The sequence below is a fragment of the Lepidothrix coronata genome, unplaced genomic scaffold, assembly GCF_001604755.1.
Source record: "Lepidothrix coronata isolate B3197 unplaced genomic scaffold, Lepidothrix_coronata-1.0 Scaffold42, whole genome shotgun sequence".
Taxonomy (NCBI): domain Eukaryota; kingdom Metazoa; phylum Chordata; class Aves; order Passeriformes; family Pipridae; genus Lepidothrix; species Lepidothrix coronata.
The window spans coordinates 4,567,566-4,586,699 of record NW_016690222.1 but is presented as its reverse complement, the minus strand read 5'-3'; the positions used below and the strand labels follow the sequence as shown (position 1 = coordinate 4,586,699).

General features: G+C 38.2%; 1 protein-coding gene across 1 annotated transcript in view; it reads left to right on the top strand.

The window, feature by feature from the left end:
- EPM2A (epilepsy, progressive myoclonus type 2A, Lafora disease (laforin)) overlaps window positions 1-17,209 on the top strand; it is a 40,107-nt gene extending 22,898 nt beyond the window's left edge. Inside the window, exons 3-4 of the mRNA XM_017813693.1 lie at window positions 13,596-13,837; window positions 15,273-17,209. Of these exons, the coding sequence (XP_017669182.1) occupies window positions 13,596-13,837; window positions 15,273-15,553 (523 nt within the window). The 3' untranslated portion in view covers window positions 15,554-17,209. The remainder of the gene's footprint in view (window positions 1-13,595; window positions 13,838-15,272) is intronic.
- Window positions 17,210-19,134: the final 1,925 nt, after the last annotated feature.

The window sequence follows — 19,134 nt, the reverse complement described above, 5'->3', positions numbered from 1 at the left end:
ATGCCTAGCACTCATCTGTCCTAGAAAGAAATGGCTTCTACAGCACCTTCTTTACATCTTGCTTAACTCTGTTACACTCCTCATGAGGGAGATCAGAGTTGTGAAGTTCTTTCCATTCCTTATCCCTGCCAAGTAAGATAAAGGAAATCTTTTTGATGTTACGCATCTGAAAAAGTTGCTTTCTTCCTAGTCTCGTTATGAACCACATTGAGAAGTAACGTCAAGGCCCTTCAAACTGCCCTGTGGCTCAGATGAAGAGGAACCAGGTAGCTTCTCTGATGGCTAAGGAAAGTGGTATGAGTATACTTCCTGAGAGTATTGCTAGAAACCCTGAGCAGTAATGCCCCTGAGGCAAAAGAGAACTTTTGCAACAACAAAGCTCTTTATATACTTTTGTTTCAGAAGTTAATATCATTTTATCTGTGGCAGGGCTGGACTGGGCTTTATGGGGTATGTGCAGGGCCACCGTGGGGCTGCCAGCATGCTTGGCAGCAGGAGGAGGAACGGGACCACAGCGAGAGCCCAGGGACTTGTAATACGCCATCAGCACAAGGTAGCAATTGCTAGATGTGCCATTCCTCTGGAAACCAAATCATTTTTATGTATGAATGATACATAAAGTACATGGCTTCATGTGGTTCTGGACAGCTCAGTGAATTGGACAAATGTTAAAAACTTTTGAAAATCATTTAAAAAAACTGGTAGGATGTGCGTGGCTGAGCTGGGCCCAATGTTGTGAGATGGAAGAGGGAGAGAAAGCTGCAAAGATTGGCTGCTGCTTTGTGTAAGCAACTTGCTTTTGTTCACATGCCACTAGCATGAGGCTTGCAAGGTACTTTAGAAGAAAACCTGAAATAAGGGTTCAACTCCACGGAACTCGCAATTTAACCGGGCAATTTCTAAACCCAACAAGTTAAAGGGGATCTTAGCATGGTGTCTGGTTAGTCTTGTGAGTTTTTTCTGGACTTTTTTTCTGTATTTTTCTTTAACATTCTGTGATTCATATCTGGCTTTTGCAATGGGTGTTTGATTGAGAATTATTTATTTAGAGGGATGATTGTTCAGGAATGAGTGTTTCTTTAATAAAATGGCAGCAGGCAGAGACTGGCTGTTGATGGGAAAATGAAGCCTTTCATCAGCTGTCTGGTAGTGGATAACTTACTTAAAACCACTGTTGCTCTTTAAAATGGATCTTTTCATAGGTGTGCCTCTGCACAAAATTATTTCCTTACTTCTTAAGAAAAACTTACAATTCTCTGTCATTCTGGGCGATAAAAACAGAAGGAAGATTGGAAACCCTCCATCCAAAATCCTGGAGAAGTAACCATACTTCTGTTTTTCTCTGTGGGATATAACAGAAAAATGTTGATAGCCCAGTTAGTATGAATTTTATGTGGGGTATCACTGTTAGGGAGCAGAAACTATTGTTGCTTCTAATTTCTCTGTGTGTTTTACTGTGTCTCCCTGTCGCTTGTCTGTATTTCTTCTGGAGGTTTTCAGCCCTTTTTCCTGCCTCTTCACTCTTTAACATTCAGGCTGTGAGTGAGGTAGTAAAGTCCTGTTTCCATTGGAAAGCAATTTGCTGGTGTTGCTGGCTGCGATTGAAATTGACTGAGATTGTGAAGTCCTGGGCAATTTAACTCACAGCTGGGATGATGAGGAAGGGGCAGCATCACTCTCTCACTGAAGATGATGTTCCACTTATGCAGATATTTATTTCCTCTTAGCTTTTAAATGTATTTTTTAGGTGCCCTGTAATTGCTGGCATTTCTTAATACAGTTTATCTAAAGATAGCAGAAGCTCTTTTTCAAAAGCAGAGATTGTGTAGTCATTCTTATTGCTATTACCAGGAGCTAATAGCAATACCAGGAGGGAGCAAATTCAGATATGTGGTTGTTGTCAGAAAAACTTCACTAAGACAACTCCATCATTTACACCTGGTGAACCTGTTGAACCAGGATCATGTGTTTGCAGCATAGTCCACTCTGCCTCCCTGTCCTGTGATTTTTGCAGGCATGGCTCCTAGGGCAGATTAGCCCAGCCAGACTGAAGCTGACTCTTACAGGAAAAAAGCATCAGAACGGGAGAGTTTTCAGTCCCCAAATGTGAAAGGTGACACCATCAGATAGTTTCTTACCACCAGCTGCTTTTGCGTTTGCTTGGTCAGTGTATACTGTATTTCTGAAAGAGGTAACTGTAAGTCAAAAAAATCTGACATAAAGAGCCACAAAGTTGTTCCAAATGAAATGGGGAAAGTGTTAAAGATACTTCATTTAAAACAGCAGTAAGCTGAAGCTATTGTTATAAATTCTACCTCCACCTTCAATAATTTTTATAAATGCTGAGACATACAAATGCAAGTTTTCAAGCTTAAATGCTTTAGATAGTTACAAGATAATTCAAAAAATGCACCTCTATATAAAAATATGGAGATTTCTATTTAAAGGATAAAAAAATATTTATTAGCAAGGACACTTGAATGTAGCTCTAGTTCCTTTGAAGTGTGTCTCAGAAACATAAGTATTTTATTTCCCAAGAGTAAACAAAGATTATCAAATTGCTGCTTTATTTTCCCATTTATAATTTTCTCTCTGCAAGAAAAAAAACACAACAAAGAAATGAACTGTGTTTGTCTTCCCAGGGAACTTATTAAGAGGCCAAACGTAAAATCTCTTGTTCCCTCCTTTAATGCTTGTACTTTGAGAAATTTAATTTCAGGGAGTCAGGTACATAATCCCTGCTGTTATTCAGAAGTTTAATGTGTGTCCTCCTGTGAACTATGATAAAAATTGAGTCAAATGTCATAGACATTGCCAAGTTACAAGAAATATGGATTTCTTCTTTATTGGTTCAGTAGACATCATGGTTTGTAAGTTTAAATGAAATGTCTTTTTTCTTTGATGTGAAAAACCTAGTAACAGAATATATGATTTTAAGCAACCAGAAGAGGATAGAGGGGAAATATGTATTTCAGTTTTAATACAGAGACAAGAAAATGTAGAATATATATAAAATCAATAATGAAATAGAGGCTTGTTTACTTTCTCCCTTTCTTTCTCCCATCTCCTCACTTCTCTCCCTTCCCCTCCTCTCCACTCCTGAAAGACCATCCATCAGGTGTGGACCAGCAGCAAGACTCTCCATAACTGTAACTCAGTTCTGGGGCTGGATGCTGGGCATTAATATGTGTGTGTGGATGTTTGTGGGCTTGTATAGCCTTTTCTTTTTTTTAATTTTTTTTCAATTTTTTTTGTTTAACTAACTTCTCTAGGACTGCTTTTTAAAAACTCTTTAAAACAGTTATAACCAGGGCCTTCATTTTCCCAAAGTGAAGATCTGATAAGAAGGATATGCAGCTTCCCTAATAAAATAATTTCTTTAATGTTCCTTCTTCCTGCAGTCTGGCTGCCAGCTTGAAGGTTGGCTGTGTGCAGACCATTCCTAAACAATGTTAACTACTGCTTTCACTGCAGAAGACTGAATGTTTTGTCTTCCGTGTAGTACTGAGTTGCTTCAATCTGATAAGGTAAAATTAGGAAAAAGCTACTCAAATGTATTTACAGTCTTGGTAATAAGGCTATCTGGTGTATTTTACAAATTTACAAAGTCAAGCTTCAGCTGAGAATGTAAATGCATTTAAATAAACTTTAGTAACAGTAGACCACTTTAATATATTTCTTCAAATGCTGGCAATTTCAGTTTCCAGGCAGGTGAAGTGATATTGCTAGGAAAAGAAAGAAATCTGAAAAAAAAAAGAGGCAGTTCAAAAAACTAATAATTGTCAGTGTTTGGGCTCCAATAAAACCTGCAGCATTGCTTGTTCATAAATTTAACTCTCATGACTTTTTTTCCCTTTTGTCATCCCAGACTTCAAGAGATTCCACTATACTTTGCAGTTTTGCATTAAAAAGGCATACACAGGTTGTTCTGAGGCCTCTCAATAGCTCCATTACCATTCCAGCCTCAACCTTTGATTTTGACAACTCATCCACCAGGGTTATTAATCTTATGTCTATAATCTATTAACCAAGTACATTAGCTAAAATGAAGCTTTCTGACAATTTTGTTATGATAGCAGTATATAGCTGTTGTTCCTTTGATTTGACTTTATTGTGGAAACACATTATTTTAGATATTTATGTATCTGACTGTGGTGATGCATGGATTCAGTTTTTCTCCGTATTCCTAAGACATTGCCCCCCAGCCTGTGAACTCTAGAATATGTCTGTCCATCTTTAAAATTCATAGAAACTAGCTGATGTGAATTTAGAAACTCTGGATAAATATCTGGAATGAACACAGACACAGAGCTCATCAGGACTGTATTTGGATGGTACCACAAGGAATGGATGTGCATCTTCCTCTGATTGTTGCAGTTCTGAGGGGATTCCGTTATTTTGTATGTGTGCATATGCTACCATGTGGATCACAAGGCCACTTTGCAATAAACTGTGCTTTGAAATTATGTAATTATCATTAATATATGCTTGTTTCTGAAGCATTGGAATGCATTTCCATTGTATCTGAAATGCTGCATTTGGAAAAGTGATTTTATCTTTTATTATTTTCACAGTCTAGATTTCTAAGCAGCTGCTAAAAAGTAAACTCTGAAAGAAGTCAGAATATATTTTTACCAACGGTTCCTGAAATTTCTCAGGCGCTAACTTAAAGTTCATCTGTAGCAGTGTAAGTCAATTTTGTTAGGATGCTTTAGCTAACTTACAGGTGCCAGCAGTGGCATCATTCCCATTGCTAAGCATTAATGTTAGAAATTCTCATTCCTAATGCCAAGAGATTCATGGCTCATTGTGATCTGGCTGAGTTTAGCAGCCTGTTGTTCTTGCGTTTCTGGGTATTTGTTCTAATTCAAAACAAATGGGAATGTTGGCAATCTCACAGAGACATATGTAGGAAGTAACTATTGGCAACTATGGTTGCATGAGACAAGATTCTGTAATTGGAGCATTTCAGCATTGATCCTCACAAGCCAATTGAGGAGCCCTTTTCGGGTTGTTCAGTACAAGCCTTGGAACCTGATTCTCTTCTCAAGCTGTATTTTTGTAACTGTCATACTGTTTTCAGAGAATGTTTATACCAATGAAAGTACAGGAAGAGTCATTCCCTACAAAGGCAAATCCTGCTTATTGCTGCATACAGTGTGCTCCTTCAAAATAAATAAATTGGCTTGAAAGGAACTCTGTGCTGCCATATTTTGACTACTTTGGTGCCTGGGATAGACAGCACATTTAATGAAGACTGAGAAAGGGAATCTATTACTATTTGTAAAAGACATTCAGGAATTAGTACAAAGGAGAAAGAAGAATTATTGAAATTGAACCTGCCTTAAGATCAAATGGATATTAATTGCCTCTGAATGAATTTAGTGTGTAAATTAGAACAAGGTTTCTGTCATCAAAGGAATGATGTCTGAATTCTGGCATGACCTTTCAAATAGGGCAGAAAGGACAAGGAACCTAAATTATTTCAAGATGGAGCTTGATAAATTAATATAAGTAGTGATTCCAGAAATGGAAATTAAAGTTTATGATTATAGTATCATAGATCATAGGCTCAGAGAGACCTCGGAAAGCATCCAGTCCATTTCCTTGCACCAACTCATTCTCAATTACATTTAAATCATTCCAGGTTTATCCAGCCTGATCTAAAATATGATCTCATCTCAGTGATGAGACTCGACAGGCCTGTTACTCTTCCATTCAATTACCTCACTATTCCTACCATTAAAAAGCGTTACTAATCTCAGTTTAAGTCTTCTAGTGCAATTTAAGTTCATTTCTTCTTGTTCTCTCCACAGCAGGCTTGAAGAACAAATTAGTATCCTGCCCCTTTATAGCCATTTCATATTTGCTTGGCAACTCCTGTTCTTCTTTTACCAGAATCACAGAGTGGTTGAGGCTGGAATATTTCTGTTATGTTCATTCTGATATTAACCCTTGGACCTTTAAGTCTTTTCTCTTAAAACTTGTCTCCTAGAACTCTGATTATTCTGGCACTCTCTGCTGGGCTGTCCAGGTGTTTCTCTTCCTTCTTCCCATTTCTTCCAATGGTGGTCTATGATTACTGAGTACAATAGTGATACTGCTTATTTATCCAAATATTATTGTAATTTTTTGCAGTGGGGGATGGGGTTTACTTCCCAGTTGCTTAGGTATTTTCATGAAATAGCTTCCCTGCTGTGGTGGGTTGACCTTGGCTGGACACCAGGTGCCCACCAAGCTGCTCTATCACTTCCCATTCCCAGCTGGACAGGGAAGAGAAAATAAGATGGAAAACAACTTGTAGGTTGAGATAAAGCAGTTTACTGAAACAAAAGCAAAAGTTTGTGCACACCCAAGCAAAGAGAAAAAAACCTGTTTGTTCTCTGCTTTCCATTAGCAAGCGATATTTGGTCACTTCCCGGGAAGCAGGGCTTCAGCACGTGTAGCGGTTGCTCAGAAGGCAACCACTTTAACTAACAAATGCCTCCCCATCCTCTCCCCGCCCCCATTCTTCCTTTTTAGCTACCAATGCAAAGCATGGCACTGTGAGGGCTGCTGTGGGAAAATCAACTCCATCTCAGCCAGACCCAATACACCTGCTGTGGCAGGGTATAGGATGTTAGAAATGCTCTTGATCTCTGCAGCTGTCCTTATGAGAGGTGACTTCCTTCTAATAAAGCTCTTATGCTCCTTGTTAAGGGAACGTTTAGGGTGGCTGTGGAAGGGGAAAATGGGCCATGAAGAGAAAACTTTGTGGTTCCATCTAGACTAAACTTCTCTTATGGGACTGACTTTAATTCTACTCACGTGGATCCTTCTTATCCTGTATCCCTGGTGAATTAAAAGCTAGGACAATCCATAAAGCATACATAGCATCCAGGCCTCTCCAGAATCAGAAGTCACCAGAAGGTTATGAATGAAGATAGCTGTGCTGAGCTTAGGCCTTAGCATGGTTGCTCAGTGTCTCATACATGTCTGGGTAACCCTGTGTTTCAGTTGCAGGTTTAGTATTATTCTTACCTGCTTTCATTTTAGCACATTGTCAGCTTAAGGTCAAATCTTAATGGTTTATTTGCTTGGCATATCAGCAAATGAGGTAATTTTATGCCACAAATTTGTGAACATGGAATAAATAAGATACTGTTAAGTATAACACTCAGAATTCAAGGGCTTGAGAAACTGCGTATTGCTAAGCTGACAAAGTGTTGTTCTAAAGTGATAAAAGCAGGTGTTTCTTTTTAGATTCCAAGACTGCTCCCATGTGAGAGGCTAGATAAGTAGTTCAAATTACACCTAAGAAGAAAATTTGCCAGACCTTAATTGCTTTTCATCAGAGTGCCAAATAAGAAGGATAGGAAAAAAAACACCTTGGAACTACATTATAGTCTTTTTAATTCTCCTCATTTAAAGCCCTGAGGTAGAATCCTTAACTTCACAACAAACTGCACTCTCTCAGTGGTAAAGCAGAAAAAATTTATAAGCGATTACTTGTGCTCCTTCTACATCTGGCTTTTAGGTAAAAGCAATTTTTTGTTCAAGAATATATGTAGTTTTTACAAGGTCTGCAGCTGTGTTGTTTCAGTAAGATATAGTTTTATCATTAATCAACACTTTTCTCAGATGACTTCTGCTAAGATTATGGCCATTTATTCCATCTTTCTTGATAAAAGTGACCTTATTAAGCCTGTCTGTATCATCTTGGTGTTCCATCAGTTAGACCATAGCCTCTGGCCAGTACTGCTTGACTGCATGCTGGGCAGTTGAGTGCATCAGACTGTGCTCAGTCAATCCTGCTGAAGCCAAGCCTCTTATCACAAAACCTCCACTGGCTTGTCTTCTGCAAGGAGACTTTATCAGTAAGTCAAGAGGAGAAGGAATTAAGACCGCAGCCATTTACTTATGTGCTCTGTGCAGTGAAATGTCAGTGTCATAACCCCCCTACATTATTATTCTATATTATTATTTCATTGATAAGGAGGGATTTTACTGAGAGATCTCTTTGTCCTTTATTTAAAGAGAATGTAAGGAAACCAAGGAAATTCTTGTACAAGACCAAACCAGGGACTCCTCTGTTTTGATATCTGCCTATGTTTTCAGTATTTTGGAGGAAAATGCAGAACTAAAAAAAATTATTAAAACAATGTCGCCATTTTTCTCATATCTTGGTAGTTGCTTTATAGGTGAAACTACATGCAATTTTAGGGGCCTCTGGTGGTCTAGTGGTTAGGGTGCAGGACTCACACCGCTGCGACCCGGGTTCGATTCCCAGCCCCCCGGGCAGATGGAGCTCGTCAGCCTTGTAAGGCAATCCATCTAAGAGAAGGTCACTCTAAACAAACCTACGTCCTGAGACCCTCACTACCACTGTCCAAGCTTACTCGGCCCCGGCAGATGAACCTCAGGATTAAAGGGTGGGCTCAGTTCAGCGCACGCTGTGTCTCACCTAAAAAAATCCACTGTGCAGGCTCGAAGGGTTAATGACCTTTCCCAAATCTTCGCTCACGAAGACTGACCATTATTTACATGCAATTTTATATTCTTTGCCTCTTTTATGTAGCTAAAACCAGTTGATTTGCCTCTCCCACATGTTTTATCTTTAAGCAGTTGTCTAATTCCCTCTTAAAAACGCTAAATTCTTAGTCTGCCCTCATATGAAAGTATTTTCACAAAAAATATCTGTAATGTACTGTATTTTGAATGCTTTCATTTTTCTGTATCTTTATGCAGTAAAATAGTTGAAAGTTCAAAGTTTGAGTGCATAGAATGGGATCACTGATTTTTAGAAGGTTACTATAAATTTTCTGTTCCTTTCAGTTCACTACTTTGTATACGCTCATATTACCACTTCAAAATCTTTATAAATCAACATTTTCACCTAGCACCACTGCAAGCATATACTGGTTCCCTTTCTATTTGATTATAGTTAACTTAAAACACAGTGATGTGTACTTGAGATTATTTATTTTAAGACATATTATTAAGATGCATTCATCAACTGTGAATCTCATCTTCATATTCATTTAGCTTTATTTGACACCACTGGCAGTTGTAACTGATAAAATCTTAAATAATTCTGTTTGGGGAAAACTTTGGTCTCTCCTTGAGTAGGTTCATGTGTTTTGAGAGATCTTAACTTGAAAAGCGAATTCCGTGTTGAATATAGGTCAGCAATGACATGCTGTAGAAAGACAGCCAGGAAAGTATAAAGAGGGATAAAGCCTTTGAAGCATAAGAAGTAAGTAATCTTTGGGTCTTCTCAGAAATGTACTCTTTTCAGTACTGGGCATAACATATTAAGAAAGAGAGAAAGGCCAAAGGCAAACAAGAATGATCAGATGCTTTGAATATATAACAAGTGGGTGTGCGTGTATGTGTATGTGTGAAGAATACAAAGCTGTGTCAGAGTGTGTTAGTAACTTGCAGAGAAGTAAAAGGATTTTTCAGAGTGGAAGGGAATAATCTATTCTTTGTGTCCGTTATGGAGAAAAGAAGATGTCTCTATGACTTGTGCCTGCACTATTTGTATTGGACATTAGAAAAGTATTTCTGAAGGCAAGGATAATAATCAGTGTGCTTTCTACATATCAAACAATATTTGAAAGTGTTCAGATCTTCCACTGGAGAGCAGAATTTTGTGATTTGAAAATCCTTCTCTCTGAATAAATTTCAGGGCATTACACAGCAATCTAAGTGATGTTTCTAGATATCTCTGACAAAAGTACAGGAACCTCTCTGTTTTCTTGCAAGTGCTCTTAGCATTTTCACTGTCACAAGTTCAGCAGAAAAGAACAAGAAAGGCCTAGAAAAGAGATATCTACTTTGGTATTTCAGGGAAGGCACACACAGACCTAAGAATAAGCTGCTATATGTTGTTTGCCATTGGCAAAAGAAGGAGAACAGGCAGGATGATAGTTCTGGATCATCATAATCCAGTGGTATCCCCATTTAAAGTGATGTGCCTTGTCACAAGGCAGAGAGCAGAGAAAAGATGAAAGAGCATCTCAGCTACAGCTGGTAGGATTTCCTATATTCTCATTTTGAATATGCTCAAAGCAATGCTTTTGGAATCTCTTTTTGTGTGTGTGTTAAATGAGACAGAGAACAGATATTTGCTCTTAAAAACTGGTTTAAATTCAGTTAAAAGTTGAAAGTTTCTATGAGGCTTTTGGTACAAACAGGTCATAATTTTTCATTCTGAACGAGTTCCTGCTCCAGTGCCATCAGGGGAGGAAATAAGAATGTGCTGTAATTGGAAAGAGTCTCTAGTAGTTCAAGTGCTGCAAAAAACATTTCTAACTGAGTTGTACTTCAGGCCTACATTCCCTTTGGGCTGCTTGCTTGTAGTGGTGTCAGGGTAATAACACTACATTGGTACAAAAAACCACTCTGTATGTCTACAAGCAACACAAAATGCTGGGGGTAAATTGACTGAATTATAAATGTTACTCTTCTGGGAATGCAGAATAAGTTTTACTGTAAGTTATGTGTTGCTGTAGTTGCATGCTACACCTTTAGGAAATATATATAAAATATAGCTGCTAAACTCTCCATCAATCTCTGTACTCACATGTGCACTGACCCTTTTATTCCTTCCTTCTGATGTCAGACAAAGGTAAGGTATGAACCAGATAAAGCCAAATAGAAATATAAGTACCATGCAGTAGGATTATCTGAGAACTTTTACATAAATGGACTGATAGGACAGCTTTTCATTACTGTTTTCTGCATGGTCAGGCCTAAGCCTTGTTCAGCAAGACCAAGACTTTACAGTTATTTGTAGGTGGGTAAATAAAGACCTTGAAGACCAAGGTCAAGGCTACATCTTGGTCCTCTCAAAGGCTAAACTCTAGAACCTGATCATAAAAATAATTCACAAGAATTAGCTGTCCTAAATATTTTTTTTTGGTCAGTCTCTGAAGGCTGCTGCTAGTTTAGTTAATTACAGGGAAGACAGGGATAAAAACTTGGTAAATTCATCAGATGTTTCAGTAAATGCAATTACTGTTGTGCAATAGAGAAGTCTTACCTGTTAGGCTGCAAGAACAAAATAAACAAATAGTGTATATTTCAGGAGTCTTGCAAATAGCACAGCTGTGATGTTCACCCAGTAAATAATCATTGGGGGAAAAAATATAAAGCTTTTATTTTTCTGGAAGCAAGTGTACTACCCAGAATTTTATTCATCTCAAAAATGCTTTAGTCACTCCTGATTCAATCAAATCCAAGAAAACACACTTTTGCTCTCCTATCAAGGTAATTTAGCATATTAGATGTTTACCAAAATATCAGTTGAATTACATATATATGAGCCTCCAGAAAAGCCTTTGAAGGAAGGATACTAATGTTCTTGTTCATGAAATGATATCCTCATATTGTCATGAGATGTTAATGATACTGCCATTTTTATTGCTCAGTGAGGGAGTATTGTGGGCATTGGTCATCTCCAACCATTTGTCACTATCTGTTAGGGCACTTTAACTTACATTCACCACCTTGAAATGCTCTAATCATTGTGGTGAATTCCTGCGGCAGAATCCTGACAGTGGTCACTCATTCAGGTTAGGATAGGGTTTGCTGTGGGGCTGGCATGTGGAAGGTGGGTCAGCGCAGCTGTTGTTGCAGTGGACCTCTGCTCACCCCTCTGATCAGTGGGAATGCTTGAACTGGTTGCGCTGGATTTTGGGCAATTTTGAGAAGCTCCCTTCTTGTACCGGTATGTGGAATTGTGCCTTGAACATAATGGGAGTATACAATTTGTGTATTTATTTCCTTTCTTTCAGGCTGCTGTGGAGTCCACTGCTGACTGAGTACTGATATTTCTTATTAGATGATCTGAATGTAATTCGTAGCTTAAGAAAGACTGTGTATTAAGATTTCTTTCTTTCCAAGTCTTCTCTCCATTATAAAGGTAGTGTTCAGGACTGTGAGAAAAGTGATGAAGAATGTAAATCTTAATTTTTGAAATTTCAGATTTATTGAATTTATTGTTTCTTAAGAACAAATGCATTTTCTATTAGCAGTGGGAAATACCCTCAAAGCAATCTAGACCAGAACACATATGTGAAACAACTAAGTCAAATCTCTTCAAACAGTCTCACTGTTGAAACAGGGTTGAAATGGTTATTTGCTATGCAATATATTTGTTTAAATTGGTCTCAGTTACCATATGCTGAGATCAAGTGTGTTGTCTCACTGAAACAGGGGCTAAAGCCAAAGACTGCATTTGTGTGGCTATTATGCAACTCACTGTGGATGCAGCTGACATGCAGGAAACAGTAATAATTAGTGCTTCCTGGATCTGAATTTTTTCTTTTGACCATATTCAGTACTAATATAGCAGTATTTAATCATTTCAGTCAATTACAGGTCTTAATTAAATGCTAGTAAGCACTTATTGCTGTGATAGTGAAATGGAAATAGCTACCTGTTGATTTAAGGGTGGTTTATAGGTTCCTGAATAAACATAAAACTTTCCTTATTTGTTTCTGAGATTAAAATTGACAAGGACCATAAGAAATGCATGAAAGACATTTTATGTTTGAGGATCTTGCTTTTGTTGCAGATTTGCAGTTAACAATGTTTGCAAAGTTGCATGTTCAAGTGCAGGGGTATTTTGTGTAGTTCGTGGGTTGCGTGTTCAAAATCAAAGTTTATGGAAGCAAAATAAATTAAAGGAGATCACTAATAGTTTGAGCATATAAATAATCTTTTGTAGACACCATCAATTTAATTGCATGTGCAAGTTAAACCCCTATTAACCAGATTAAAAAGCTCTTAGTATTCAGTTTATAATGTTAAAATCTGTTGAGACATACAACAGTTTTATGATAATTAACAATGGGAAAACCACAGAAGTCTTGAAGCTTGTTTTAGATAAGTACCAGAAATATGGTTGTTTATCCATCCTACACAAACCTCTTGAATTTTCTTGAAAAATTTGGGGTTCTTCAGGCCTTGAGAGAAGCTAGACACGTGTTGTAATTCTGCATTTGATTCCCACTAGACTCCACAAGATCAGAGAAAAAATTAGAAGAAAATTACTGATTAATTTTTGAGTTTCATTACAGAAGAATAATTCAAATTGATTTTATTTTTCTACTTTCCTTTTTATAGTGGTACCTACAAAGTTGGAAGAGTTTTATGTGTTTGATTTATTACTAAAGTAATTCAGATCTGGATCATGTGACTCCTTTAGGTCTCCTTTTGTGTGCGTGTGTATGTACAAATTGCACGAATCTTCGGAGTTTTCTAATTCTAATCTGTGATGTTACTAAGCTTCTACTGCAAGCTTAATGATGGATGCCTTGGAGACCTGTGCTACTAACTATGCTCTGAATTCTTTTCTCAAATCATTTGGCCGTTTGTGGTAGGTTAGGAACTTGATCCCCAGCTTCAAACATTAGCAAATCAACAGCAAAGAAAAAAGAAGTTGTAATGAAATGAGAAGTTGCTTACTGCATGACCTGAAAAGGCTGTGCTTAGCAGTGTTTGTGTGATGATGTTAAGCAGGTTTGGAACTGGAACACCACTGAACTTGGCAGTTTCCATTTTAAGATATTTTAATCAATCTCACTGCAGTATTTTCTCAATGCTAGGATTCTGCCAAACATCTGGCTGGGAAGTTGCCCTCGGCAGCTGGAGCATGTGACCATCAAGCTGAAGCACGAGCTGGGTGTTACGGCTGTGATGAACTTCCAGACTGAATGGGATATTGTTCAGAATTCCTGGGGCTGCAACCGCTACCCAGAACCCATGAGCCCTGAAATCCTCATGAAACTGTATAAAGAGGAAGGTCTTGCCTATGTCTGGCTGCCAACTGCAGACATGAGCACTGAAGGTAATGTTTAGGTCACTCTTGCAGTAAATTAGTAGCAACAAACCCTTTGAGTTACTAATCTGCCATTTTTGTGACAGTTTGTTTTTTTCTTCTGTGTAAATTTTGCATAAAAATATACTTAGCACACAAGTTATAATTTCTTTGTGGGCTGTCTTTAACAAATTATTCATATTTTCTCGTAAGCAGAGAGACCATCTAAAATACTTTGTGTCTGGCATTATTATGTATTTGAGTTTAAAGCCATCCGACATCAATAACTGCTTGACTGTTTTTGCTTTCAGCTTGAATTCAGATCATATAATGAAAATATACTGTGTAGGTGGAAGACTGCAAGCTTGCACAGCAGGATGGCTTGCCACCCTTTCTGATTAAAAATGGAGAGACAGTGCTGTCTGTCAGACAGCTGTGCTCTGCTGTTCCCTTCCCCAGCAAATATTTTTACTTTAACTGTAGTATCCCAGCCTAATCAATAATCTCCATAGAGACATTTTATAATAATTTCTAATTAACTTAGAATGTTCATAGCACCTGAGCTGTAACATAAATTACTAGTATTTTGAAGTCCTTGGTTGGAATACTCAGTTCAAAATCTTATTTCCAGCCAAAAGGTTAGAAAGTGAGTGTGTTTTCGAGTGAGCAACCTACCAGCAGAAGAGACTGCTTTCAACATGGTGAAATACCGCTGCCTCAAACAGAGAACTGTCATATCAGTAATAGGACATCAGGGAAGACAGGGGACCTTAAAACTGGGATTTGAAAGAGCTAAACATCTATGCTCATCTGTGCCATGAGGAAAAGGTGGGCTTTGCTGTTTGCAGCTTCAGTTCCCGGGATAGCAGGGAGAAAGGTGTCTGAAAATATAGTACATTCATCCCTTTGGGACTGAGAAAGGCTGTTCTGTGTTGTTTAACCGTATGCTTGGTGCACAATTAAATCATAACAGTATTAAGTTGTACAGCAAAAAATCATAACAGTATTAAGTCCTCTGCTTTCCCTCCCTCACTATTGACTTGATGGCCTTCATTACAATGTTTTGGAAAGCAGCAGTATGTAAGTAGCTTCACAAACCTCTGGTACTAAAAACCATTTCATTTTTGGCTTGCTAACTTTAAGGCTATGTAAGATGTCCTGGTCTATGTAATTTGCTGCCTTGCCTCAGTTCCTGTGAAAACGAGTATGCCATGCACATCCAATGTTAATCAGAATGTATATTTAGAGAAGACTTGGAGCATTTTACAGTTTTGTGTTATCTGATTCTATGTTGTGAGAAAAAAACAAGTTAGTGTAGAAGGTCATTCGAGAAAAGAAAGAAAAAACTTGAAATACGTCAGATTTGCCATTATTATTCACAGTTCATGGGGCTCTACAGACAAAATCTCAGCCATGAACCTAGCTTTCTCCAGTGCAAATGAATGTGCCTTGTTTTTAACCTTAGGAAGAATACAGATGTTGCCACAAGCTGTCTGCCTCTTGCACGGGCTACTGGAGAATGGACACACTGTCTATGTTCATTGCAATGCTGGTGTCGGCAGGTCTACAGCTGCTGTCAGCGGCTGGCTGAAGTACGTGATGGGGTGGAGCCTGCGGAAAGTCCAGTACTTTTTGACTTCCCGGAGACCAGCTGTCTATATAGATGAGGAAGCTCTGAATCGTGCTGAAGATGATTTCTACCAGAAATTTGGGCATCTTCGCTCCTCGTGCCAAATACAAGAGTAGAAAAGCAGAAGAGAAACAGGAAGGTGAAGAGGAACCCTTACTTTTGAACCTCAAGGACTTAGAAATCATGACTCAGGCACCAACTTCACCTCTTCAGATTATAAGCTTGTCATAAAAGTCACGAGAATTTTGTTTAAAAAGTGCCTTGGAGTATTTTTTATTTACTTTCTTTAAGCTGATACAATGCATGTTTTCAAGCCTTTTGGTGCAAGTATGAGACCTAGAAACTCTACAAAGCACAACTAAGATTTTCTTCTAGCCTCTTGCCTATAGGAACTGAGATTTTAGGGTAGACACTAAACAAGATGTGAGGTGAAATACAGTTGACAATATTTCAGTGACAAGAAAGCAAAGGCATTCTCAAAAAAAACCAGTATAAAGGTTGGCTGAATTAATCTTCAGGTTAGGGTGGAGCAGATCATTGTCAAAGCTGCTCAGCTATTTTAGGCAGAGTGTAGATTGTTGCAGTGTTTTGTAGTAATTTTGTAGACAAGTGGTATTAATGAGAAAGACCATAAGGAAATCGGTTTTTCAACTCAGTTTCTTAAACAAGAAGCTAATGTCTAATGCAGTGAACTAAAATTTGCTCTCTTTGTCTTTCTAGTTAATATTAAATATTATGAGCTACAGCTATGCTTTTATGACGTTGGGATTGTGCTGGAATGTGACACAAAGAGAGGAAACAGCTCCACCTGCTTCAGTCTTGCTCTGTTGTGGGGAAGGACCACTATTTATTATATTATCCTAGGCTGTGAGTTCTCTGAGTTGAAGCTACATTTTGCTTTTCTGGTCCGTGCAGTGCTTTTCAATGGGCTCCCTAGGTGCCAAGTCAATCTAACCACTGGGGTAAGACAGGACCTATTGGAATTGTGTGATAAGCCTCTGTGCATGATTGACATCACAGCCTTTGGACTGTTGACCTGGATTTGAATCTTCACTAGAGCAAAAGTATCTCCTTGTGCAAGCAGTGTGTGGATGTTCATGGATGTTAGGTTTAGCTGATTGAAGCTAATGCTGGGCTACTTCTGGGGTAAATAAAGTGGATACATTCCTCTAAATGAGCAAAGAGCAACTCTGAGAAGAGTTTCTCAGGAGCTTAGCCTCAGTAGGCTAATGTTTGTTTTGTGAATGATCCCTAATGTTTTCCAGTGCTGTCTGGTCACTTAGCTAAACTAAGCAGTGGCACCAACAGCTTCCAGCCCTGCTCAGGTAAAACCAATTTGCTATAGGTTGAGTTCAAGAGAGAAGGGAGAGAATGTATTTCCTAAGGAGGAGAGGATTAAGGATGCAAAAACATTAAGAAACCTAATTTCTATAGGTTTATTCTTCAGTGAAATCTCATTTTTTCCAGCCAACTTGTTCCTCTAAAGATGCAGTCAGTGCCAGAGTAGTTTAGCTGATATATATTGATTTTCTGAATACTTAATGGAGAAACTATTAGATATGAACTGCTTATGGAGAAACTCCAAAATAATATAATACATTTTATTTATCCTATACTTCAATCATCTTCAAAAGAAAAAAATGTTTATTTAAGTTATTCTACGTTTGGTTTTGGTCATGACTTTGTTTCTGGTTTTTTGAAATAATGCTGCCTGTTTAGAAAATGGATGAGAAAGTTCTCTATTAAATAAAGACATAATGACAATTCCAGCAGCCCGTTTTGTCATATGTCTTTGTCTCCCAATTTCACAAGTAGCAAAAAGGGTCATGACTTATATTTCTGTATAGAACTGGGACCAGCCTCTTTAAGGGTCACAGCGATGTGACCCTTAAAGTCTGCTGCGTTGTGTCAGTTTTGGTGGGAAATCTCAAACAGACTACACAGCAAAGGTGTGTGGGTAATATGGCATCTCTGGTATCTCCAAAGACAAAAAAAGGTGTTTCTTCTCCTAGCCCCATGCAGAGAGCAGAGCAAGTGTGTTAGTGATGCTGTCTGGCTGTTGGGCTCATGTGCAAATAGCAGAGCTACGGCTGCCTGCCCAGGAGCTACCTCATTTGGACTAAGTTTAAAGCAAAAATGGTGAGGTTTTGCTACTGTGTGCCTCTCAAAATCAAGCACTGAGAGGAGGAGAATGGCATAAGCAGAGAGTGCAACTTGCTTAAGTTTTACATTTCTGTTGAGATATGTTTGAAACCCCAATCTTCAAGTGTGTTTCCAAGCATCCCTGACAGACAGACCCTTCCACCAGATGCAACTTGTAATAGATGTTGGGACAAGTACTTGTGGATTTGGTTCTTGTTTCACAGCCAACTATATTTCTTTTTAGGGCTCTTGCGACTGAACAGCACATAACATGGCACAAGCGAGTAAGTATATGACTAGGTAAGTACAGCCACTCTCTGTTGGCTGTTTCCTAGTTCTGATTTTATCGACAATGGAAGCAGACTGGTGCTTCATTTGTAGGGCAGGAATTCAAATGATACAGGAGTCACAGATTCAAGGAAGCCCTAGCAAGGGACTGCTAATTCATTGTTTATTGTCATTTCAGCAAATGGTTGTTGATTCATTGCTTATTGTCACTTCAGTTTGCTTGTATGCTGAACTGCTTGGCAGCACATATCATATACACATTGCATTGGCTGGTGAACTGCATAAAAGCAACTTGATAGCATCACATTAACAAAGAATGCAAAAATATCCCAGGGAGACCTCAGGGGCTTGCAGTCCCTTGTATCTATTTGTAGCATCCTATTTTTCCTCACTGCCACAGTCCTGCCTTCCTCATTGAAGGCTACTCTGTCAAGCAACATTCATGCAAACCCATTTCTATTGAATGCAACTAGGAACTTAAATGCTAAAGGAATCATAACGAGAGACTAAAGCAACAGCAAAAGCAATCATATAAAAATATCCAATTTCTCCAAATGTGTAAGTACAGAATAAATCTGCTTCTAGAGATTATCTATTAGAATTCCAATTTGTAATATATTCTTATGCTGATTGGATCATTAGCTCTTTCCACAGATTAGCCTCTTGATGTAATTTGGATGAAAGGATGAAGACAGGCTGTTGTTTATATACTTGTATATTTCCTTGCTACTTTAGTAATAAAGTGTTACAAAATTTAGAGAAGAACAGCTCCTAAAGAAAGAATCAGAAACAGATAGACAGGAATGGATATTTTGGAGTGGGCCCACAAAGTCAAACTAATACACAAACAATAATGGAAATCAGGTAGAAATATTTTGATAACTCATCACTGAAGAGCGTCAGCCAGGTAAAATGGTTCTCTGATGCTATGAGCATCAGTATTCTTTGCTCTGTTTTTACCTCCATTAAGCCATATTTTTACCTCTGTTAAATTAAAGAAGAAAGTAGAATTTGCTGAATGAAATAGGAACATTTATAACTCCAGGTACTTAGAGTATCTCAATGTCATTATTAGGCCAAACAGTAGTATATGTTCTTTGCCAGGGCTATGTACATGAAGGAGCTAAGCAATTCTAGCTCTTACAAGTGGTTTTGTAACAAGCACAGCCCCTTTAAGTGGTATAATATTGTTAATATTTTTCCTTTTGACATCAGAAAAGTACTAGTGACAATCTTCCATGACATTTTTAGGTAGGTAATGCAACCT